This window comes from Rhea pennata, chromosome 2 (genome assembly GCF_028389875.1).
Source record: "Rhea pennata isolate bPtePen1 chromosome 2, bPtePen1.pri, whole genome shotgun sequence".
NCBI lineage: Eukaryota > Metazoa > Chordata > Aves > Rheiformes > Rheidae > Rhea > Rhea pennata.
The window spans coordinates 151,984,117-152,008,829 of NC_084664.1; the positions used below are offsets into that span (position 1 = coordinate 151,984,117).

General features: G+C 40.5%; 2 protein-coding genes across 6 annotated transcripts in view; both read right to left on the reverse strand.

Annotated features, from left to right (window-relative positions):
• ZHX1 (zinc fingers and homeoboxes 1) overlaps nt 1-13,229 on the reverse strand; it is a 31,564-nt gene extending 18,335 nt beyond the window's left edge. For 2 of the 4 annotated variants that reach the window (XM_062570590.1, XM_062570591.1), the window contains exon 1: nt 13,111-13,229. The gene's annotated coding sequence lies outside the window, so the exon portion shown is untranslated. Of the gene's footprint in view, nt 1-818; nt 960-12,758; nt 12,836-13,110 lie in introns of those variants that run through there. The other 2 variants (XM_062570594.1, XM_062570595.1) reach the window with 2 other exon arrangements.
• Nucleotides 13,230-14,777: 1,548 nt separating this feature from the next.
• The window catches only part of ATAD2 (ATPase family AAA domain containing 2), a 38,444-nt gene continuing 28,508 nt past the window's right edge, over nt 14,778-24,713 (reverse strand). For both annotated transcript variants that reach the window (XM_062570597.1, XM_062570596.1), the window contains exons 22-28: nt 23,656-23,815; nt 23,175-23,297; nt 22,934-23,083; nt 21,242-21,643; nt 20,424-20,557; nt 17,541-17,669; nt 14,778-16,084 (exon numbers count right to left, since the gene is read on the reverse strand). In XM_062570597.1, coding sequence (XP_062426581.1) covers nt 16,043-16,084; nt 17,541-17,669; nt 20,424-20,557; nt 21,242-21,643; nt 22,934-23,083; nt 23,175-23,297; nt 23,656-23,815 — 1,140 coding nt within the window. In that variant the 3' untranslated portion in view covers nt 14,778-16,042. The remainder of the gene's footprint in view (nt 16,085-17,540; nt 17,670-20,423; nt 20,558-21,241; nt 21,644-22,933; nt 23,084-23,174; nt 23,298-23,655; nt 23,816-24,713) is intronic.

Consider the following 24,713-nt stretch of genomic DNA (forward strand, 5'->3'; position numbering starts at 1 on the left):
GAAGATACCAGCAGCGGAAACTGCTTCTAAGTTTTAAAATCACCCTGATTCCAAGTTGCCTACAATTTTCCTCAACATGGAAACCACTACTTTGTCTTCTCCTTTTATGTTCTAGTTAACCCATGACAATACGGGATCTCCAACCCTTTCATTAGCTTCTTCCTAACTATCATCAGTTGTTCACCGTTCTCAAAGCTCACAGGACATGATTGCTTATCGCTGCAAAATAACAACCAAAGCTCGATTTAAACCTGACAACGTTCATGTTTTCTTCTAGTTTTAAAATAAGGTCTGGTTCCAATTCAACAAAGCAGCAACGTTTATCAAACTGATTTCAGGAGGACTTCACGTGCGCTAGAAGGTGTAAGGGCACGCTTGAGGGCCGTGTTGCATTACAATCTGTAACGTGGGCTGCACATACCAAGAGCTCCTGCCCACGCACAGCTACAAGATAAGGCAAAACCGGACCTGTGCTGAGGCTGAGAATGAGGGACCCGCCGCAGCAGCAACCGTGTCTGCCACAGGACGTGCCTCCAGACTTTCTTGGTTAACTCTCATCCCCACCGGTTTTGATGGGTTACTAAGCAGGGTCCATCAAAGTAAACTGTTCAGAATATCAGGCCAGAAGCGACTATTAAATGACATCGATTATCTATCTATATTGTAAAATGCGGCCAGGTACCCCAACAATGAGCACAGTAATTTGTGCTACTGCTTTTGAAACATAAGGCCGTAACTGGACTTTATGCCTGATCCTATAGATGCTACTGATCAGATCTGACAAGTGTGTAATCATAGTCACACTGCATAAGAAGTACCTTCAGCATATACGGTACCACTCTCCACTCCTCAGTCGCATAAACATGTATTTTCTACATTATCCAGTCATCACGGCAGCTCAGCTTCACACAGGCAGGCCTTGATTTTTAGATCTCCATAGTGTTCAATGCAAATTGTAAGCACTCGACACTTCTAACATCACATATCTCTGGGTGATTATTCTTGAAAGTGAATATCAGACCTGGTTAAGATCACTTATGCAAATGTTTATCATATCCAATAAAAAGTAGCAGAGCTAGGGATACATTTTTGGCATAGTTATAGCTGTGTTTTGTTTTCTTTGCTGTGATGTTATATAAAAGAAAAAGAAAAAAAAAGAAATTATTGACCTGAAAAGATTTAAAACAATGTTTTGGGTTGAATAAACATTTAATTCAACCTCCAAATATTTATTTCATATTGGCTTTAAAAGAAATAGAACAGAAAAAATTATTCCTTTTAGAAATTGTTTATCAAAAAAGTTTCTTCTTGAAATGTCCAAACAAAAGGTTTTGTTCTCTTGGGATTTCCTTCTTTAAAATGAAACAATCTGGCACAGGCACAATTTCACAAAATGTTCCTTTCAACTCATATCTGCATTTTTTTTTTAGCCGAAAAATTTCTGGAGACCTTAGTTTTCCCAGGCCCTAGTCTCGTGCTGGAAGTACAAGACCTTGCCTTCACTCCCCGGAGCTCTTGTCCCCAGACACCTTTCAGCTTTTTCAGAGACTAACGCAGCAGTCCTCCAGATGGTCTCCTCCACTCGCGCGCCCGACTCATTCTCGAATCATCGCTCGTGCCCGCGGGCACCCCACGGGCACCCCCGCGCACAGAGGTGACAGCGCAGCACAGACCGTCTCCCTCTCCTGTCTCCCGCCCCCACTGAACGCGACTAATGGCACATGCCCTCGTCACACTGGAAACCAGATTTCAGATAGGCTGCTATTTGCCTTCATTAATATTTGCCTGTCACTGCAGTAATACAAAGTCTTCTCAATAGCACGCTTGGGAGCTCTCTTCCCTTCAAACGAGTGGCACCGGCGCTCTGGGCTTACCAGCTTGCAGCACTCTCGTATCTCCTCCTTGGCCAGCAGTATTTACGGGAGCAGAAGCTGCAGTAGTTTAAACACTGCATTACTACCAAAATAATAACATAAACAGGCAGCAGAGGATTCATTAAATACAGGTGGTTTAAAGAAGCCTGCAAGCGTGCATGACAGGCAGAAAAGCATGATGGAGAGATGGTAACAAAATATCCTGCAAATTCTCCCTTGGACACCAAAAGGTGGTGATACATTATAGCTCATAATTCTGCCTTAAAAAAAAAACAGCGAAGTCATTTCTCAGACCTCAGGGCTAGATCCTTGCCAAATTTAAAGTTTTTATGTCTAATCTCTGAGGTACAGAGCTGCTCAGAAGAAGAAAGATAGTATGTTTTTTACACTGAGGCTGCCTGTCTCTCTTCCCCTTCCTTGCTTCCCTTCACATTCTCTACAAGTTTTACTTCTGGAACAGTTGAATGTTCCCCTGAAATTCAAGGAACATAATAAAAACAGCCTCTAAACAGAAACAATGTGTAAGAAATTGTCATCTAAAAGATTATAAGAGAGTGAAAAATAGGACTTACCAGGTGACACAATTAAAAAAGGACACAGATCCATGATTTAAGTAACTTGTAAAGGATCTCAAAACACTTGACATAAACATATAAAGCTAGTGTTTGTATAAGCCAGAGTTTCTCAAATGGGAAAAAGCAAGTGCTTGGAGTGTCACTTTGAAAGGAAAACATTATGATTCTATTGTATAAGATTTGTTTAACGCTCATCAAGGTGAAGACCAATGCTTGAAGGCATTATTATCAAGGCTGCAACTGTTCTTCAGAGCCTCTTCCAACACCAAGACTGCTGTGGTCTCTTGCCCACACATGCTTTCTCAAAATATTGTCTGCAAGCCTCAAACCCACCTACTTTCCATCCTAAGTCTTCCTTAAAGTCTATTCTAGCCTCTTGGACCTGCCACCACTTTCTGAGGAAGTGGTGAGAAGGTGAAAGAGCACAGATTGCACAGAAAGCCCTTTATTTTCTTCGCCACATGATTTGCTTCTCTACCTTTTGGGAAGCCAAAAATGTGAGCTGATATTTCAGGGAAAAAAAAAAAAGTTTATGTGCCTCCAGAGTATTTGCAGTATTATATAACAGCTTTAAAATTGTAAGTCATATCACATAAAGACAGGCAAGAATAAGAGGTCACCTAGTGAGACAGACTCCACCGTATCAGAGAGGCGTAGATGTATTTTTTGTCTGTGCTTGCAAGTATAGAGCATCTCACAGAGCTTCTTTAGGACGTAATCTTCTCACCTGATCCAACCAACACCATTCATGTAGCAGTAATTCTCATAACACAAGTACAATGGTTAAGTTTCCCTCTCCACATTCAGAACACTCAGTCACTGACATCAAGTGCAAGTATTCCTAGTGCAGCTTAACGCTACTGCGAGAGCCAAATTGAGCTTGTCAAGCTAGTTCAGGCTCATCTGCATCCTGCTGCAATACAAATATATTTTTGGTACGCTACAGATAAATGTTAAGGGATGTTGTAAGTAATAAAGCAGATGCTCTCACATTCCACATTTCTTTACAATGAATGTAATTTTGGGGGCACAGTGCTGATAGAGTCACAGCATTTCAGTGTTGGCTAGAGACTGACGCTGGCCGCCTGAACAGGTTGTGGGTATCTGCTGGCAACTTCTAGAGGAATTTCCATCCTTGGACATTTTCAAAACTTGTCTGGACAAAGCCCTGAGCAATCATAACTACAAACTTAACCGTGCTTCAAGGAAGAAGCTGGACCAGATCTTCAGAAGCCCCTTCCATTCTTATTTTCTAGGATTTTTGGATGTTTCAGCTCATAACTAGAGGGAAAGAAGGCAGACCAAGCTGTCTGCATAAACACGCTCTGCAGGTCTTAACTACCTACTAAAATACCACTGTGCACTAAGTTAACCTTTGCCAAAAGCAAAGCATTTTTATTTGCAGTAACGACTTGACTCCGCTCTCCTGCTGAGTCCTGTCCTTTACTTCGTAGGTCCTCCTGCTGATTTCTGTGGGAGACAACATGTTATTCTGTGTGTGACAAAGACTGATCTCCCCCTCTTTTCTCTACCATCATGCATTCACAATGTGAATAAACATTGCTTACTGCCAATCAGGCTAGGGACAAGGCAAAAGACAGGGAAACATAGAGCATTCCCAGTGTATAAGATGTGGAATAAATAGCTGAATCTGGAAGTAAGGTCACATTAGGAAGTCACTGAGACATGACTGTGTGCTCAAGTTACAATCGAGTAACACAGTCTTAAAGAGTTAACAGACTAGAACAAGTTTCTCAGCCCACTGCACAGTGTACAGAGCACGAGTTCACAGTTAACATGTTTAACATGTTTTACTTCACAAGTGCTGCTGGCCTACGTGCTCAGCGATAGGTCGGAGCTGATCTAAATGAAGGCCTTTAGTTCAGCAGAAACATAACTCAGCAAAAGTAAGAAAGTATTCCAGCATATTAGTTCTTTGCTCCACTTTTACCACTTGGCTACAAGTGATGACACTACTGCCAGCACAAGAGAAGGAAGGCTGAGGGAAAGGGAGGGCAGGACCATGGCATTTGACAAACGCAGATCTATGGACTAGCTCGGATGAACTGTGAGACCAAAGGCTGAGCTAGCATCACTTCCAGGCTCATGCCCCAGACTCTGGCAGTGAACCCCACTTCTGTGACTTAATTTTCACCAGAAATATGACACCACCCCCACCCCGCCTTGTAAGTGTTTAAAGCCCCACTTGAAATTGCAACCTGCAGTTTGGCAACTACTGACCTAGGTAACACAGGGGGCTGCATCTTTTGCCCTGTTATCCCAAAGGTGTCAGGCATGTGAGCAACTTTTGCAGGAGGAACATAGACCCCTGATACTCAGTTCCTGACAGAGAAGTAAAAAAGATTACAAAACAAAACAAAAGACTACTCAGTTTCACTTTTTGTATCCCAGGTATCAGCATAATCCTGGAAAATTTGCACAAAACTTTAAGCAAAAAATAACTAGTTAACTAAAACACTGCCACTAAGATGAAGAGCTGTGGGGCTTTTTTTTTTTTTTTTTTTTTTTTACATTAAATTTAAATGCTGAATCAAAAAATCCAATTAGTTCTGTTTTAAAATCTTTAGGTAGTTTCAAACTACATAGGTAGCCTAGGGTCAAAATCATGTTCTTACTGATTTGAATGAGAATGGACACTAGAATTCTACAAATAAACACACTATGTATTTAAAATACATTTAAGCAGCAACTTAAAAGCTGCAAAAAAATCCCAGTACAGCATCAGAATGAAGGGTAAGAAGAAAAGATTCAGTTTTATATTTAAACATGCTATTATCTAGAGCAGGAAAAAAATCAAAATCAGTTTTAATCAGAAACACTTTAAATTTTAATATAAATTAATAATTCAAGTATATAGTAAACATAATCCTTATATGAGTAATATCTATCTAATTTATTAACATTAAAATAATTATACTCATTAAAAGCAATGAAGAGTGGTTGATGAGTAGTTTGAATAGCTGCAATACTGTTCTCACTGTAAACACGTAAGTTTTCATTAATGGGATAAGAGTAATTAGAAAAAAAATCAGTATTAAAGAGGACAGTTTTGATTCACACAGATTTTTCTTTTTAGAAGCAAGCCACCTTAATTGAATGGAAAAATCTTAGTCAAAAGCCTGAATCCGTGGCAGTCAATGACTGGCATCATAGGAAGGCATTCCCTTTGCAGACTGCTGCGCTGAGTGATGGCACGGGTGATCTGAAAGACAGAGGACTAGTTTCCCTCGAAGTTGAAAAATCAGTTCGTTTTCTATTTAAGATCTCCACTCCTGTTTGAGCCCAAGCTTTACCAGGTCTAAAACTCTCTATGGACGTGGATATGTTATCACAGAAACAATCAGTTTAATAAGTATGAGTAAGTATCATATTTGTCTCGTATCAGCAGGCTTTAAACACAAAGCCACGCTTGAATAAATGTATTTTTTGGCATTCTACACATTTACAGCAGCTTAATTAATAATACAGCCATATTATGCTGTTTAGGGGAATTTTTAATTAAATTTTAATTTCAAACCGAAAGCTGTTTGACATAAATTGTGAGTAACGGGAACTAATCATTATCTGAAAAATCAGATTTGCATAATTCACCATTTGATGTGAAAATGACAAAATGTAAAAATTAAAGAGTCTGAGTAAACATATGTCAAGACAAAAGACTGATAAACGTGCACAGATATAATTTACCTCTTTAGTAAACAAAACTCTACAAACTACCACTATATTAAACAATGAAAATCAGTGCCACTTACGAAAGTTATCAAAAATATAAACACAAATTAAGATTAAAATAGAATATTTAAATCAAGGTTCCTTAGCTGCAGATTTAAACTGTGATTAAATCTCCTATTTTAAACAGCTTTGATTTCTATCCATTACTCCAGTTCACGTCTATTCGCAATGTTTACGCGTTAATGCCTTAGTCAAACAATTTTTGGAGGGCCAAAGGGAATAGAGAGATTGGTAAAGGCAGGCAAGACTAACTAGCCTAGTGTCATTATTAAAACAACCAAATTAGAGGAGGCCAGGATAAGACGAGGGTGTGGTACTCAACGAGAATGTTTCTGAGCGTCCAAGTTTAGCAGAAGAGAGTAGGCAGGCCTGGGAAGCCCGTGGGAATAAGACGCATCTGTTGTTGTAGGCAGCTCCTGCAAAATGTTATTGGTCGCAACCCTGGGGCAAAGGGTTTCTTTCACCCCCTTCCTCCTCCCCCCCCCCCCCCCGTTTTTTTTTTCTTTCTTTTCCGACAGCCAAGTACAATATTAGCTTGCTTTTTCTTGCCATCATCAAGCTGAGGCCGGGTGAGAATATTTTGTGTCTAGACTAATAAATGTTTGCAAAGATTTTGCAACACTCGTTTATGGGAACAGACTCTACTTTTTGTTTTCTGCCAGAGGAAAAAAAAAAAAGCATTAAAAACAAATGAGCACCATTATGCATTTGTTTTAAATTGCATATTAGGACACTGCTATTTTGTGTGCAATCAATACATAATTCGGAAGAAAAATGCTTTTAAAATTCAAAGCTATCCCTGAGCAGCTAAGGTTCTCTTGGAAACTGAAGGAGGAGTCTGAAATTATTGTTCTTTTGTTTGCAACCCCCAGTGGGAAAGGCAGCACACAACTAGAAACCACTGTGCTCTGAGGCAGCATGAATCATTAAGAACGAAGATTGCCCCCCTTCCCCCCCACCATTTAAACATTAGATATTAAAACCGAGCCTAGGACAAAGGTAAACTAAAAGAGACACTTTCCTTCCCAAGCAGTTACTGGGTTAAATAAAATATCGAAAGAGATGATATAAAATTTAACTTCCACTACTGAAATTAAATAAAATACTTGCATTTTGCAAATCACGGCCTCTCGAGATCCCAGTCAGAAGCATCGCCTTCACCAGTGGAAATTACTGGGATATGCACGGACCGAAGCCTACGTTTTTCTCTTTTAATATTTGTTTTGAAGGGCGGAGTATCCCAAAATGAAATGGCTGACTGAGCTTTTTATTTCATCGCTTTGGGTGGAAACGACTGAATTTTTCCACACAGAGTAGCGCAGAGAAGCTACTCCTGCGTAAAGGGAGCTCCGGTCCCGAGCCCCCCGGCAGCTCGCGCGCTCGCCTGGGGCTGCTCCCCACGCAGCTCTGCGGCAGCCGGACTCGAGCAGCGCGGACGTAAGATCCGGGGAGAGGATATTCACTCGCTAACAACTACGTTTCCTCACGTTTCGCCCTTCGACCAGCTCGCGCCCGTGTGCGTCTGGCTACGACCGCGGCAGACGCGTTGCTTGCTCTTGGTCAGCGAGAACGCGCGAGCACAAGGTGCGGCCACCGTGTCTGCGCTGCCATCATCCAAGCTAGTATTAATATACTGGAAAGCTCTAAAGCAAGGATTTCTAGAGTAAAACTTTAGTGTATTCAACAACATAAAACTTCTCTCTCTCTAAATATTTAAGCATTATACACATAAAGATACATATATATATAAATATAAAAATAAAATTTAACTATTTGCACACGTATCTATTTTATCAGTATGTGTTGAGTATTTTACTTCAATATTACTCCTTTTTACTCACTCCTCCCCTCTGTTCCCCAAAAGAAACAAACAGCTAATATTAACCAGGCCTTTTTTCTTCCCCTAGAGGAATCCAAGAACCAGAGAATTAAAAGAAGAAAAGCTACTTGTCAAGACTCAGATTTAAAATGAATGTTCGTGCACTGCAAGATAAAACTCCCTAAGCTTTAGTCTCCTCACAGAAGATGAAGTCTCTTTCCATTTTAAATTGTTCCTGTTAGTAAAATAAAAAAAATAATTCTTTACTCACCAACAGAATCCTCCAACAAATTTAAGTAAAGCATATTAGGAAATAAAACTTGAGGAATATTCATAAGATACAAGCAGTAAAGGTGTGCGGGTTTAAATCATATTTAAATGAGATCTATGATCCAAGCAGGTATCTTGTATAGACTGTGATTCCACAGACCGTCCACGCACAAAACCTGCTGAACTCACATGAAGCTCCAAGTACGGTGAAGCTCTTTTGCCATCCAGATCCTCACCAAGAAGTTTGCAGGATAGAGAGCCATAAATACTCAGCACTGCAAACCAGGCTGGACAAAGTGCAGTGCTCAATGCTCCAGAAATTCCACCCAAGCTACAAATGTTCATCATGCTGAGAAGCCTACTGAGAAACCAGCTCCTGAGGTTTCATGCTTGCTTCATCTAGCTTACTTTGCAATTGCTGCCAAGTCCCTAAACAACTCCTGATACAACTCTGATTTGCACAGCACCCTCAGCTTCAACTGATGTTGCTGAAGGCAACTGACCTGTGTATGAGAAGGCAGTACTCCCCTACTCTGAAAATATTCTCAGGATTAACCAGGAATCTGAATTTTTTGAAGCAGCACACAGCTATAAGGTTTAAAATACAAATCTTCTTAGTACACTCCATGCATTATTATTTCTTCCTCACCTTCTTCCCCATTGTTTCCTCTTCATTCTCTTCATGATATATAGCATTTCTAGACCCCACTTTGTTCTGATTAGCAACACAGACAGATCCTTATGCCCACACACAGACCCAGGAGCAGGGTTTTCAATTCAGCAGTATTTTGAGTTATGAAGAATATCTTTGCATTGGGTACATATTTACAACAGGGAGGAATACAGTGACATTAGCACTGTGTTTTGATTAGGACAATATACCTCAATTTTAGGGAAGTCAGCTGTTCCAGGAAGGAGGCCCTGCTGCCGTGACTATGGTGCTTCTGGTACCCAAGTTTACACACCTCTACCAACGCTGCCTGCAACTACACAAATGTACACTTCTATCTATGAAGCTCTCATCATCTTTGCAAGATGAGGTAATAGTAAAATAGTCACTCTCCTAACCTATAAACAAGGACTCAAGTCTTAAAACCCATATAAAATGCATGCCTAATTCATGGTGGTCATTATAAGCTGACAGCTATTTCCTGTTTAATTATACGTGGTTCATAAGACACTTTGAAGATTTAGCATGCTGAATGTGTGGAAATTCTACTGTATTCATTAGAAAGTTGAAAAGCTGTTCCTGCCCTTCTGTCTGGTGGGGTGAATTTGGCACTCACGATGCTCACAGAACGGTGCTGGCTTTGCCAAAGAGCGAGGGCTGGTGTTACGCATGCTTCATTACGCAGCTCTGTCTGCCCACTGTTTAAACAGAACTGCCAGCTTCAAGGCTTGCCTGAGCAGCGACTTCAAACTGCGGGACCCACTGACAGCATGTTGAATTCCTTCAACTCCCACCGAGACCAATGGATAAGGAAGGTGAGCAGTGGATTGCAAAATGCCACTGGTGAAGGCCAAGTTGTACAATGTGAACCTAAGAAAACAAACAAACTTTCTTGAAGGGCTCTAAACACAACTTGAATCCTGTTCTTTGGAGGTTGAAGACACTGAGCTCTTCCAGACCTGTTCTCCATCTTAAGTACATTTCAATTCAAAGGCTAAATAGATAAGAATTTTTATGTAAGAATAGCTTTTACAAGGTAAAAACTGACTAACAAATCCTGAAAGTGTTAGTGTTCTTGCAGAAATCAAGTTTTCAAAAGATGTTGGCAATCTTTGCTATCTTCAGCATCATTTAAAGAGTGCAAAAAAGTAGCAATATATTCAAAGTTCTTTAGGGTTTTTTGCTCCTAAACGTTCTCTCATCTGCCCACATCCACTCCTCTTCTACTGCTGAGCAATCTTCCAGTTCCTGTGGTTCAGCATGACCATGCTATGTTTGTGTTTTTAAAAATACAGCCCATGCTCTACTCTAAATTCTTGTTCTTGGCCCTTAAGATCATACTCTTTTCCACTGAATTCCATTTAACTTTAGAATTATGATGTTCTCAAAGGTCCTAAGGATAAGAGAGCGGTATATATCTTGTCAAAAGCAAAGACAATAGACATGTGCCCAGTTTGAACTGATTTCTGAAGGTGGCTGGAAAGGAACCACTGGTAGCAGTGATACTGTTTTAGAGAACGCATTATAGTTCACCAAACTCTGAAGGATACAAAAGAGAAAGACACAAGGGGACTTTCCCAAGTCCCATCAGTTAAACTGATGCAAGGCACAGAGCTATGAAATGTCATCTGGTTGGTACGGGATGAGGAACTGTAGCGTTTTGGGCAGCTTTCACTTCCACAGAAAAGAATCCACAGAAAAGAAACAACTGTTTATGCAGCTAGGTGGTTTGAATGTCTGGAAAGGCACTAAGCTCGTAGCAAAAAAAAAAAAAAAAAAAAAAAAAAAAAAAAAAAAAAGTGGAATAAATGAACTGCTAGCAACATAATAAAGATGCTGAAAACAAAACAAAAGTAAACACATCCTTTTGGTGGCTTCTTTTGGAAGAAAGAAGTATTTTTAATGGCTAATTTGCCAATATTAGAAATATAAATAACAACAAAAACATTGTATTCTTATGTATTCTTATTGTATTATGTATTCTTATTCAACATACTTGATATTACTGATATGTGGAAGAGAGATACACATGACTAGAATGCTATTTATAAGATCAATACTGCTACTTATGAAATATCAAATGAACAAAAAAAAAGGTGAAGTGATACTACACTGAAAATGGCATCACTTGTTTACAAGTCACTGACAACTCAGGGGTAAACCATCTTGGACTTTTATGGATCAATGACCTCACATAGAAAGTACAAGACAGAGAGGGAATAGTGACTATCAATCTACAGAAGACAACAGAACGTCCAGGCCCTTATGCACTCTCCTAAAAATGTTAAGAACTTTTCCCCACCATCACAACCCCCCAAAACCTGCTATTGCACAGGACTTAAATTTAAGCAGCATACACTTGAGAAAAAAAAATCTGCCAATTTTGAAAGAGGCTCAGGTTTTCAGAAAATTAGAGAAGATAATTTCATAAAGCAAAAATGCTGCATCTGACACAGGGGAATTCTAAATTAGACCTCACTTCGACAGGTAAAGAGCAACTGAACATCAAACTAAAGATTAGCCATAGTTTTGCTACAAGTAATTGTGACTTGATTATACTTGCTATGTGCAAACAGAATAAAAATCAGTTTACAGGTACTTGGTGCTTTAGAAGTTCCAGTTTTGTACTGCTGGAAAAAAAATTCTGAACTCAAACTAGAAGAAAGAATCTGATTTCATAAGACTGATAATTTTTTAAAGATTCCTCTAAATTCCAAAGAAGTCGTTTCCCAAACAAAAAGGCTGTAAGTGTTAAACATAACTAGACAAAAAAAAATAATCAAAACGTAACCTTCTCCTCCAGATTACATATAATGAATGGACAGAAGAAGGGAAATAAGAGGGAAAGTTCAGGGACAGCAACAAGCTTAAGTCAAAAGATACACGTGGTTAAATGAAGCAAAAGATGCAAGGAAATGGTCTTTTCAGTGCACTGGGAACAAAGAGGAATCCTAACCATGGTGCAAAGTCCATTATTTGTCAGTAACGCTTCAGTATTGAGAAATCCACAAAAGGCAGAGTTGTTCAGTAAATAGCCGTGACACTCTCCAGTGATATATTTGTATGCAGTGATAAATCTTCTCTATTGCAACAGTAACCCAGAACGATAGATGACAGCAATTAAAGCGAGACACCAGAATACTTGACCCAGCTGAAGCAAGCACAGGTCCCCAAGGGTGCTGCCAGAAAGGAGAGAATCCAGAAAAAGTCCCAGGAACCGTTAGGAGAGTAGAAAAGGAGGCCTTGCGAGGAAAAGCTCTGCCTCAAACTGCTCCGCTCAACAAAGACAAGTTTCGGACCAGCACAGCGCGCGTGCACGTGCGTTAGCCGAAACAGGGGAGCAGAGGGCTTTTCGGTCTCGCAAAGATACCGCAACTGCCAGAACCTGAAAGTTAAAAGCAGGTAATTTCAGCTCTAAAAAAACCAGCATCTATTTCTCATCGGCTCTGAGGAGTTTGTTCAGCAACGCAGCCGCAGCGGGCTGCCGGCGGCCGCGGCTCGCGCGGGTTTTCCAGGCGGCGGTGCCGGCCCCGGGGGCCGCGGCCCAGGGCGACCCCGCACCGCCCGCAGCAGCCGCGCCGCCCGCTGCGCCCGCCCGCGCCCCGGGGCCTCCTTCCCTTCCGCGCGAACCCCCCTCCGCAGGACAACGCGCGAAGACCGCCGGCCGCAGCCGAGCGCGCAGCTTTTGCGCACCCCCGTCCCTCTCCCTGCCGCAGGGCGCTCGCCGCCCCCGGCCCCCCGCGCGTCGCCCCGCGGGAGGAGCGCGACGAGAGCGCCAAGGCGAAAGGACGAGGCACCTGCCGGCAGCGCTCGCCGGGGCGGCTGCCCCGGGCCGCCTCCGCGACGCGGCTCACCCCAGGCGCCGCTGGTGCCCGGCGCGGCGCGTCCTGCCGCCGGGGGAGCGGAGCGGAGCGCGGCCGCGGCACCGCCCGCTTCAGCCGCGCCGCAGGCGCCGCCGGCCGGGCGCTGCCCCGCGGCTTGGCCCCGCTGCGCGCCCGCCGCACGACGCGGGGGCGGCGACGGGGCGCCGCCCTGCCCGCGGCGAGGCGCGGGGCGCCCGCGGAGCGCCCGGCCGCTGCCGCCGCCGCCGGCTGCGGGGGGGCGGGCGCCGCGCCGCGCCGCGCCCCGCCGCGGGGGGCCGGGCCCTACCTGGCGGCGGCGCCGCGCTGCCTTCGCCGCCTCCGCCGCCTGTCACGGCCGCGCCGCCATCTTGCGCCTCGCAAACTACTGCGCTTCTTCCGCGGCGGGGGGGCGGCGGGTGCGCCGCGACCTCCCAGCGCCGCCGCCGCCGGCCGCCCGCGCCTCGCCGCGGCCCGCGGCGCCCACTCGCATCCTCCCGGCGCCTCGCCGCGCCAGGGTGCGCGCGGAGGCCGCGCAGCGGCGGCCGCAGCCTCAGCCTCCCTCGCCGGGAGCGGGGCGGGGCCGCCGCCGCGCCGCCCCGCCCGGGAGGCGGCGGGCAGCGGGGGGCGCGGGCGGCTCGGCCCCGCGACGAGCCGCGGCGGACCCGCAGCAGCCTCGAGCGGCTCCGCCGGCGCACGGAGCCGCCGGAGCGGCTCGGTGCGCGGCTCCCGGCGGCTTTGCCCTCGTTGCTTTTCGTTCGCCGCAGACCGCTTTGGCTGCCCGGGGCCGGTCACCCCAGAGCCGCCCTAACGCGGTCCCGAACCCGCGGCGCAGCGGGCGCCTTCGCACGGAGCTAAAGGGCGTGGGGGTGGGGGAACCCACCAAGCCCGAACCAGCGCCACGCGCCCTGTCAGCGCGTGGAGGAGGAGGAGGAGGAGGAGGAGCGCCTCAGCTACCGCCCGCCTCAGGAGGGCTGGCGAGGATTTCGATTCCGCTCCTGCCACACACTCTCCTTGAAAGGCTCTGTTTCTACACACTGTTTGTAGCTGTCGTCTGCAGGTTGGGGGTCAGACACTGAAACCAGGTAAAGTGCCCCAAGGCAGGAAAAAAATACTGACTTTTAGGAACCATCAGCAGCAATAGCATCACGCAATAGCATCCCTTAGCTCATTCAGGGAGGATCACAGAGTTACACATTTACATGTACAAATTTTTTAAGCAATACAGATACTGTTTCCTACAAAGAAGTTGAACCAAAGCTTTGAAGAGCGAAAGTTTTGATCAGAAGATTGTTTCTACTTCTTCACTTCTCACACTGTCACTTCATTTTTAGTTTAAGAAAGAAATTTCCTAGTTACCATAAGATGAGCTAACAGCGACTCCCTGGTGAAAAGTGCATTTTAGACGTCAGGCTTTCAACATCCTCTTAAAGTGGTAAGAAATGGATTTTTGCTTCAGTAATTTTTCCCCTCTCCTCTGCCTGGAGATGCAATGAAAGCTGCCTGGTATCCACTGAATGCAAACATGTCCTGTACTGTGGCTTTCAGATACAGCACTAATACACAGCGTTTTGTTCTTACATGCATCTACTTTCAAAATTTGGAAATTTTATTTTCCACATACAAGTGAATCCTGGACAAAGCTTGCACTTGTAACACATCCAAGGAAGCATCTGACCTGAGCTATATTCTAGGTCAATCAGGGCAAATCGTGTCAAGTTAAGTTAGAAGTTTTGTATGACAGAAGTAAATCTAGAAATCGTTAAGAAAAGGAAGTGTACTATACATATGAGTATACATGTCTCAGTGGTGGAAGCAGCTAATTATCGTTAGACTGGCCTAGGGAGCTGAACTGATGCTTGCTCTGGCGCGCTCGCTAGCATCTCAGAAACTTAACCCTGCAGAACTGATAAACCAAGAGTGGGGTAAACTGTTCACATGAAGTACTTGCACTTAAAATACCAGGAGCCTTAAGACTTCAAAGTAAAATTTTTAATGCTCAAATTATTCTACGATTAAAACAGACAAACTCAAATCATGACTCACTTTTTAATAATACACATCCAAACAATACAGATAGAAGAAACATTCTGCATAGTACACAAATGTTTGGACAGGCGTTAAAGAGAAAAAAAGACATGAAAACTAAAACTTACAGAGATTGCACAGTTAGGCATTCAGTATCACTAGGTGTTACGTCACATCACACGCACGACAGCAACGTGATGCGCATACTTTGTTGTGCTTGTTATATAATTCCATTTTCAAAAAATTCAGATTCTGTGTATCTTATTCTCAATTGTTTTGAAAAATAACTCTCAAATAAACTTAATTTTTTTCCTTCTGGTTTGAAGAGGTATCCATCTTCAATAAAGAGTATTGCTTTAGTATTATTTAAATATATTTCTCAGCAATAATATATTCAGTTTTAGGTAATACACAAACATAATTCTCTCCAGAAGACCAGAAAACTATTTACAATTTAATTCAACTATAAGCCACCTACACTTGCAACTAACAATTTATATTAAAATTCTATTCTGCAGTATCAAGAAGATTGTCAATATTACAAGCAAGACTAAACTTTACCTTAAAATCTTGCTTTCTGTTTCAAGTCGGTGGTATTTTTTGACAGTCAAGCGAAAGTATGTCATAGCAAAAATATTATGTTTGTGGAAACAATGTTCCTCTCTCACTTTTTCTTTTGGTTGTTAATTCCATGAAAACCACTTGAGGTGCTATCAGAGATTTTTTTTTTTAAAAAAAAAAAATTACCTCTGAATTAGATTAAGAGGTTTCTAAAGGATTTACTTTTCATGTATCAGAATAACATATGTTTTAAAGCCTTTATGCAATATACAATGCGAGTACCTGGAAGATGTTCAAATCTACAAGGTTCCAAAAGGCACTGACAAACATCTATCACATAAGAAGAAGACAAGGCTTTAAGGCAATGCGTAATGGGAAAGAAAGCTGAACATCCTGATCCCAACCGATCATGTATAATCCTTTTGTCCAAGCTTACTATTTATCATACAATATGTATAGGACAAAAATATCAAATAAAAGCAGTTAAAGGACTTTACTTGAACTTTCTTAATATATTTTAAGATATATTTGGTTTATATATATGTGTATAATATATATATTCAGAAGTACTCTTTACTGAATTATACACAGATAACAGAACAGCATGCAATTAAAACATTACGGAGTAGAAATCAAGTATTCTGAAGATCACATTACTGAGCACAACGGAAGGTTGTAATTTCTTTCTTCATTTCCTAATAAAAAAGAAGACAAACTAGCAATAAGCATGAATAAAAGTTTAAGAATCCTGTTATTTACTTCTATATACAAAGTTAAAAAAACTGTAAATACATGGAAAAACATCTGCCAGAGCCATCAGTGTTTTTATATTCTCTGTAGCTTCACAGGTATCCCTGTGTGTGCAAAATAGAATAGGATACAGAGCCTGTATCAACAGTTGTTTCAATTTGTAGCTTGGGTGGAATTTCTGGAGCACTGAGTATTCTATACAATGGAATATACAGCACCGCAGGTTACCTCAGAAAAAATATATTCTAACACGTTGGAAAAAGATGATAAAAGTTTATCAAGTTTTCCAATGCTTTGCTTTGAAAGAGGCACTGCGAGCTGCACTTAATTAATTTGAGCATTACAATTTAATGTAATGAAACTCATCAGCCCTAGGATAACATAAATAAATTCCCTTCTCAAGCTAACACATGACGTTACACTAGATGAGAAGGGCACATTTTTCAGGCATGGCCTCCTTGAAACCAAATAATCCTCACTGTTGCACAATCAGAACAGAGCGTCCGTTCTAACTCTTTATCAGATGTCAAAGAATAGATCAAGATGACCAGTGCCTAAACAAAGAGGCTTCCTCTGTCCCTCTGCAGTTTACCTTAAAAAAAGAATTTTATCTATTCTCACACACAAGCATCTCAGAGATAAATGGGTTCTTGGCTCTTGGATCTGAAGATGAATTTCCAACATACCCAAACCAACTCAAAACTGGGAATGCCTGGCTTGGACTATGGTTGCCTCCTGAAGACTTCTGCTGAATTCTGACAACTCATAAATCCTCTTTTACAGAAAGAGGTCAGAGAATCTGGATAACTACCATAAGACCTGCATAGGCAGAAATCTCCCTTTATGTATAGACACTTGAACTTGCTAGTTAAGAAGAGATTATGGGAGGACTAAAGAAAAACCTCAAACTCCTGTTACGTTTCAATTTTAAAACTGCTGAAGAAAGGAATGACTAAGCATTACTATGCTTGACTGCCTATAGGGGGAGAAAGAGGAAGTTGCAGACTGAGAACAGCACTCTTCTTTCATCACCCCCCCATCTCCAAGAAGGAAAAGAAAAGGAAAAGAAAGAAAAGAAAGAAAAGAAAAAGAAAAAAGAAAAAAAGCTATTCACAGACTCTAAAGTTAACTGCTTTGAAGGAGTTCTGTGGGTGGAACTATTGTTTTCAAGTCCAATCTTTTTCCTGCTGAAACTGCAAATAATTATGCCAAATACAACAATGGTTTTGCAATACGGATAAATGTCTTCCAGACAGAAATGAAAAAGTCTTACAACACTGACAACTAAGTAGTAAAGCAATTAATATTAAATAAGCAGAATATGCAGTATGCATGCATACTGCATAACAGCAATAGAACATTATATATAAAAATAAAAAAAATATATATATATAAAATTACCTTTACTAATTCAGTTTTGTCATAATCTTTCCGATGTCGGTAAATACACTGACAGAGCACAGCATATAATTTTTCCAAGTGAAATATATTGAAGTTCTTAGTTATCTCAGTGACAAAATTCAGCAGTTGCTAAAGAAAAAATGGAGACAATATAAGTTTAAAATAGCATGAGATATTCTGGAAAGACTCTTTAAGTTTTCAGAAGCTGAACAATAACAGTACAACACAACTGACATCCTACTTTCTTATATTGTTAAATAAAATATGAGTAATACTTCAGAGAACAGATTAAATATCACACCAGATTTCACTGGAGGAAATGAGTACATTTTTTGTACTTCAGAGAAAAAAGGTGGCTCAAATTTCAGATAATATTGTATTACTAATCATTTTATCACATACACAAGAATACTTGCAAATCAACTTCATCCAGAACAGCAGGAAATTATACGGTCAAGTTTTGTAAAACAGATGCAGCCCAAGCAAAGCCACTGTTGCATTTCATTATAGAAGCTGCTGCTGCAATGTAGGGCACTGTAAAATGAATGCTTGGAAGACAGGCTAAGGATCTTCTAGATACAGCTGTGCCAGGCTGGAAATGGTAGCATCCTGACATGATTATCTTTACCCATTAGCTGAATGTTTACCATGCCTACAACTCTTCTGGCAAAACAGACTGTTCAAGTGCCTGAAGTAGATCGGGAAGCAAAGTTAGATCAGTTAGCTAAAACCTACTCTTACACAGGTGGGTGGATAAAGTAGCAGAATGACTTTGCTATAGCAGATTACGAGTCTCTCACACAGTCCTTTCTGTTGCCAAAGATGTGGAGGTGATAATCTCCAGCAAAGCAATTGTGAGAAACTAGTGGCAGCACCTTCTTCCACTGCCTGAGCTGTTCAGTATGTGTGTATGGTGACAGGCTGTCAAAATGTACCTTAAGACAGCAGCCATGCCAGATGGAAATATTGCCCACAACTGCCCATCAAAATCTGCTTCCCACAGATCAATGGAAAAAATGTTCACACGAGTATTCCCATCAACTTAATTTCAAAGAGGCTGTTACCAGAAACAAGTATTTACTAGCTAATCTATTTGACTGAAAGAGGCTGAGTGACAATACAAGAAACTTAACCATCATATATTAAGAGACCAAAATCACTACAAGGAATCTGTCATCTTTTCAAGTTGCTCATGCTGCAATCAGAAAAGGCAGCTGATAAACTTGAGATATCTTGGACATATTCATCCTAATGAAAAACATCAAATAGCTCTGTGACAGTCAGTAAACAGGTAGCATAAATTGATCAAAGAACTTTGTGAGCTAGTAGAAAATGAGAATCACTTCAGTCTCTCAGTCTTGTGCCTACTTCTGTTTGGTTTGCTTCACAGGAGCACAAAATGCCAAAGACAAGACAAAAGTCTAGAGCCACAGAAGTGCTCATCTCCCCCCAGAAGGTAAGATTTTTTCTTGTTATTCATCCTTTGAAAAAGCTCATCAGCTGGGACACTGGCAATAACGACATACGGGCAAAACAAAACAACGTGGAGCGCTTTCTGTCAAACTGTTCCTATTTGTTGTCACACAGTTGGCTGCATGCTCTTTAATATGTTCATGAAGTTCTAGATCTATTAACAAACAAACAAACAACCCCAAAGAACCCTATGTGGAAGTTTACCTAACCTATTCAATGCAGCAAAGTTCCAAAGAGGATTCCCTATATGAGTATAGTTCCAATAGCACCAATATTAATCAAGTAGAGTTTCTAGAAAATCTGTGTTTCGTAACTGACAACTCAGAAATGACTGTGGCTCTCCCCATAGCTGAAACATTTGTAAGTGCTCTACTGTACACTTTCTCCAGTGAGCAGTACCTTAGGCACACATGCCAGTAGTGTCCTGACTCTGAGAAAAACCTACATGGCTTCTTGACATACGCAGACAGCCGCGAACAGAGGAAAAGTTGAAAATTTGTTTCCTTATGAAGCCGGGTTTAAAGTTAGTTTCATCACTACAAATTAGGCTACTGCTATGTTTACAAGCCTCTTGAGCACGCCTTTCTGGTCACATTTCCCCCACACAGGAGAAACATCCACATAATACTCCCTTCTCACAGCAGGGAAACAACAGCCCTTCTCCATTTGAAGCCTGCCTCCCGGACTCCTACTTGGCATTTTTCCCAAGTTTAAGATGCTTCTTCTGGTGTCACATCAAGCTCAGGGTCTGTTGTTCCACCCTCTGCAGTGCAGGCCGAGGAACCTTCTTTTACCTCCTGCAGCTAGGCCCATTTTTAATTACTTCTGCAAATGTAGCCTAGGATAACAATTTCCATTCTCTGAGGCACTAGCAAACCCTTATTAAACTGCAATAGTTCCAGTGTAAAACTAGAATGTATATTTTTAAAGAATTTCAAGCAAAAAAATTTAAAAAAGGTATTTTACCCATAATTAGCTTTATATCAATTAAGACTAACTTCAGGTTTAACATCATCACTGCTAGATATAAAAGACCTTTGCATGTTCCTAATACATCAACAAAGTATGTAAAAACACAAACCCACCTAAAAACTGTAAAGACTATATTAATAACCAACAGTACTAGCAGGCTGAGTTGACTATTTTAAAATTCAGCAAGCCTTTTCTAAATTCAAGATTAGCAAGAGAATCTGGTCTCTTAAAAGAGCTCACCAAAAGCAAGAATAGCAGTCCACAGCAATCTGTATCAGCCATATAGAGTCCATTACAGATGGAATTATTTCACAAGCTATATATCCTTCCAATAAATTGTTTTAGTTGGCATTGGTTGATAACTGACTTAATTTACAATTATATATGTAGCAAGAAAACTTCCTACGTTAGTATTAAGAAAACCAAAAACAGACATACCTTAAGATCTTTGTAATCCACAATAAGTGGGGAAGCTGGCTCAGCAAGAATTTCCATAGCTTTCTCGACACTCACAAGCTGTTGCTGTTCAACCTGAGAACGTCTAGCCCGAGTCATATGAAGTACACAACTATCTGGAATGAAACAAATTTCTTAAGTCACGATTTCTATTTATCTGGAATATAGTATCAATCAGCTATCCCACAACTAGTATACAATCTCTCTCTGCAGTGAGACGGAACTGTTATTTGTTCATTGAGAAATACTTGGCTTCCACCTTCTTTCCAGCAAAAGTCACTGCTCCATAAAAATTAGGAACTGAGATAAAAAGCAGCATCAGTGAAAAAGCCAAGGTAAGAGTAGGAAAAAAAAACTAGTCATGTGTTACCACTAGAGCACCACACACTTGAGGAAGTTGAAGGTTAGGAAACACACCTTACGTTAGAAGTAAGCACTAGAATGTAAGTCATCTCTGCCACATATGATTGAATCCACACAGGCTGAGTTACAGCCTTTTACACCTTAAGCTGCTCATTATCAGAAAGATGCTCATACAATAAAAGAAAGCAAATGAATGTTGTTTTTCAAGGAGAGAGAATTAAAAAAAACTGACTTCAGAATCAAAAGAACAGCAGCTTAGGAAAAATGTGAGTTTGCTAACATGATTAGAGGGATAGCATTATTACAGAAGAATTTTTAAAAGGATGATTTTTAAAGGGAAAGAGAAATAATAGAATGAAATTAAAGGCAGCTACCATTAATAAACAGTGTAATCCCCACAACAACAAAAGGAGCTAAATGTTGAACCTTTCACTTACCATTTGAATTGCCCTCTTCAAAACTTTCTGTTATTTGGGAATCAGAAATTTGACTTCTCTTTTTAAGCTCTAAATATCCAGGAAACTTGGCACTCTCCTTTTCAGAACCAGATTTAGCCATATCAAAGACAACTTTCTCGTTTTCTGTCTCAGATTTATTTTCACAGCCATTTGTCTGTCGTTCTTGAAGAACATTTTCACTTTCTTCCACACAAGAATCTTGTATGAAATCAACTTCAGTTTGATCCACATTGTTTTCCAGAAACTCTTCTCCACCACTCTCTACTTCATCTTGGTCTTCTTCTGGAATTTTATTTTCTTTATTGAACTGAAAAATCTTTCTCTTCTTTGTTAAACTACCTGAAGACCATTTGTTCTTTCTACGTCTTCTTTTTGACACAGCTGCAATATGATAAAGAAAAAGAAAAAAAAAAACAACCCAAAACATAATTAAAGCAGCTCCATCTTCAAAATCTGCCATTCTTACCTTACTTGAAATACAAGCAAACAATCAAAGGAACTAAAGTACTATCATGCTGTCTCATGACATATGTATGTCTAAAGAAAGGGTTGCAAGTTAATTTGCTATTAGATTTTTAAAAGCCAATTACATAATTTCATTCACAGAACAAGCAACTTCATGATTTTATACGCACAGAAATCCTATTTTAGCCGGGCTTTGTAGTCATATTTTCTGTCTGTTAGGTTTATTTTATTCATTATTACATGAATTAACACAGAGGAATAGCAGAAAAGCCTCTGGAGACAAGCTCTTCTTCGAATCTGTTATAAAAACAGTAAGCATCAAAAGCTGAATACATGTTGATGAGAGTTAAAAAGAAAATTTAAAGCAAATATTTGAAGGATAAAGAAAATTGTCGGTAAAGATTACGCCTCTCATGTTTTCTGATTCAGGTAACCTTGTTATAAACAATCTTTGCCTTTATGCCTTCCAGAAAACCTACCATTCTTTCTATTCACAGAATATTGCACAAAACATACGGATGAAATCCGTGGCAAATTTTCCACCGTGCCATAGAGACCAGTAAGTTTCACACCATATCATGCACTTTAGTTGAAAGAAAAACAAAGTCCCCTTGTTCTATCACACTCTTCTCACAGGAAAAGAGGACAGTGAAGAAATCATGATCTTAGCTTCACATATCTTATTCCTCTTGCTCCTCTATTTTTTCCCCTTTATTTTACAGGTCTAATCCTTTCAAAATGGAAATCACAGAAAGAGGCATTACTATTTTTGGCATGGGAGAGGGAGGAAGGAACAAAAGGAGGGAAGGAAAAGAAAAAAAATACATATTTTAGAATACTATACATACTGTTTCCTTTAATTAGAATAACTTGAATATTCAGAATGTATGCTACATACAACGTTTTCTGTTTCAAGAGTTAGCAATTTAGGGAACCATTAAATGTCAGCTGGGGCATTAAGGACAGTGTTTTATAATGTAAACCACTGTACTCGGACTTTAATTCATAACCCTGTTGAATGAATGTCCTCTGGATTCACCTCACATTTGGAAGTAAATTCAAAAATGCAATGCTTCTGGTGTAAAGAACCAGGCATCACAGAAACTTGTTATGTTACAAGAACAAAGAAGATATCAATGGCATTAACAACTTCACAAAGAAAGTCTGGAGAGGGAAAAAAAAGAAAAAGCAAAAAAAGTAACTTGCCATTAGACAGAGGTGTGCTGGAATCTACAGGTGCCACTGGCATCTTTGTTCTTTCATTACACTTGTCATCTGTTTTCTTACACCCAGAAACAGAGTCCTGCTTTGGCATCACATAGTAGTAAGATGGAGCATACTTTGAAGAGCTGCAACCTTGCAATAAAGAACAGATAAAGAAATCTGTCTTGCATTTCTGGTTACAAATACTGAGAAAAGTCTTAAAATCCTTAGGATTAAAACACACCTCTTTTCTTACGAGATTCTTGAATTTCTTCACAAAGTTGTTCAAAATCTTCATCCATTTCTTCCTTCACTATGGCATAAGCAGTATCTCTCAGAGTACAAGCTCTGTGTCTAATGAGACGATCTGAAATTTTACAATCAGAACTGAGTATTTTCTACCAGCTAGTGAAATCTTTTATTTCAATCAGACAAAAGATTAGCTCTTTTCACAGGTAGGTTGTGCAAGTTATTTCAGTGAATATTTTTAGCATAACAACATAAAAGTTAATATTCAAAGCAGAGGTACTACTTGTTAATTAGTACTGATATCACATAATTTCATCCCCAAGTAGTTCAATGTTACAATATTTTTACACACTGGCAAGAAACGCTCTCTGTGGATGTTTAAGTGATCTAATCCGAAGTCCATCATCCACAGACAACAGTTATCAATCTATACATTTTAAAAGTTGTCTAAATTATGGATAAAGACACATCCTCACCTCCAGGATCTCTATCTGGGTTGTATTCTAAGGCATTGCTACAGATTAGATCAATATCTTTCAGAAAATCTCCTGCAGTTAGATATTGGTGCAAGTCAATTTTAGAGAGAACTGTTGAAAGATCCATTGGCTGTTTAATAACTGTGACATAATCGGGTACCTACAAATTAAATATATGTGTTCAGAGATTTTATTACTTACATAGTATCTACTAAAATTATTTTTTAATAAATTTAAATAAATGACTTAAAGAGCTTCAATATTTGTGATACATCAGAAGATGCTGAAATTAACCAGTTAGCTTCTTGAAAATGGAAGGGCTCTTTCAACTGGCTTTGAAAAGACAGACTGGAAGGGAAAAGAAAGGCAGCAGGAAGGTCAGAAGCACGTGTGGGACAGAGAAGGAAACAGACATGTAGTAAGATTCATTCCACTTAGCTTCAGAAAAATCACAGTAAATGCATTTGAGTAAGCCACTTGAGATTGTCTGTTCTTGGCAGCAAGAAATACGCTGCACGAATTGAGGCATATATTCTAGGCATCCTAAGGGATGAGATATCCGGACCAGAGGTGCCTATTTCTTTACTTAGACCATAAGAGGAGCCTAGAGACTAATTTAGATAAGGACACCCATATTTGTTTAGATTATTCACACCTCAAGAACCTGGAAGGAAAGGGAAAGACAAGTCAGTGGATGCCAAGAGGAACAGGACTTTGCTGATACACAGCTGTATTAAAATTATAGTTGACTTTGAAGTATATGCCCCTAGCTTAATAGACTCATTCAGTAAAATAAATAAAGAAAGAAGGTATTTATGAAGTATTTGGGAGAAAGATGAAACCACATGTCATTTATGGTTGATCTTATATTGGGGAGCCACAGATAAAAATGGAGAATAGAATCTTAAAATTTATTTTGCAAACAGCTGCTGCTACTCCTGTTCCCATAGAAACCATTGACAGTCTACAAAAATGTAGCAAGAGCTTTAGACTTTATTAAAACAGCCCTATAAATATTATTTATTATTATAAAGAAAGAGATCTCTATGCTTTTCAGA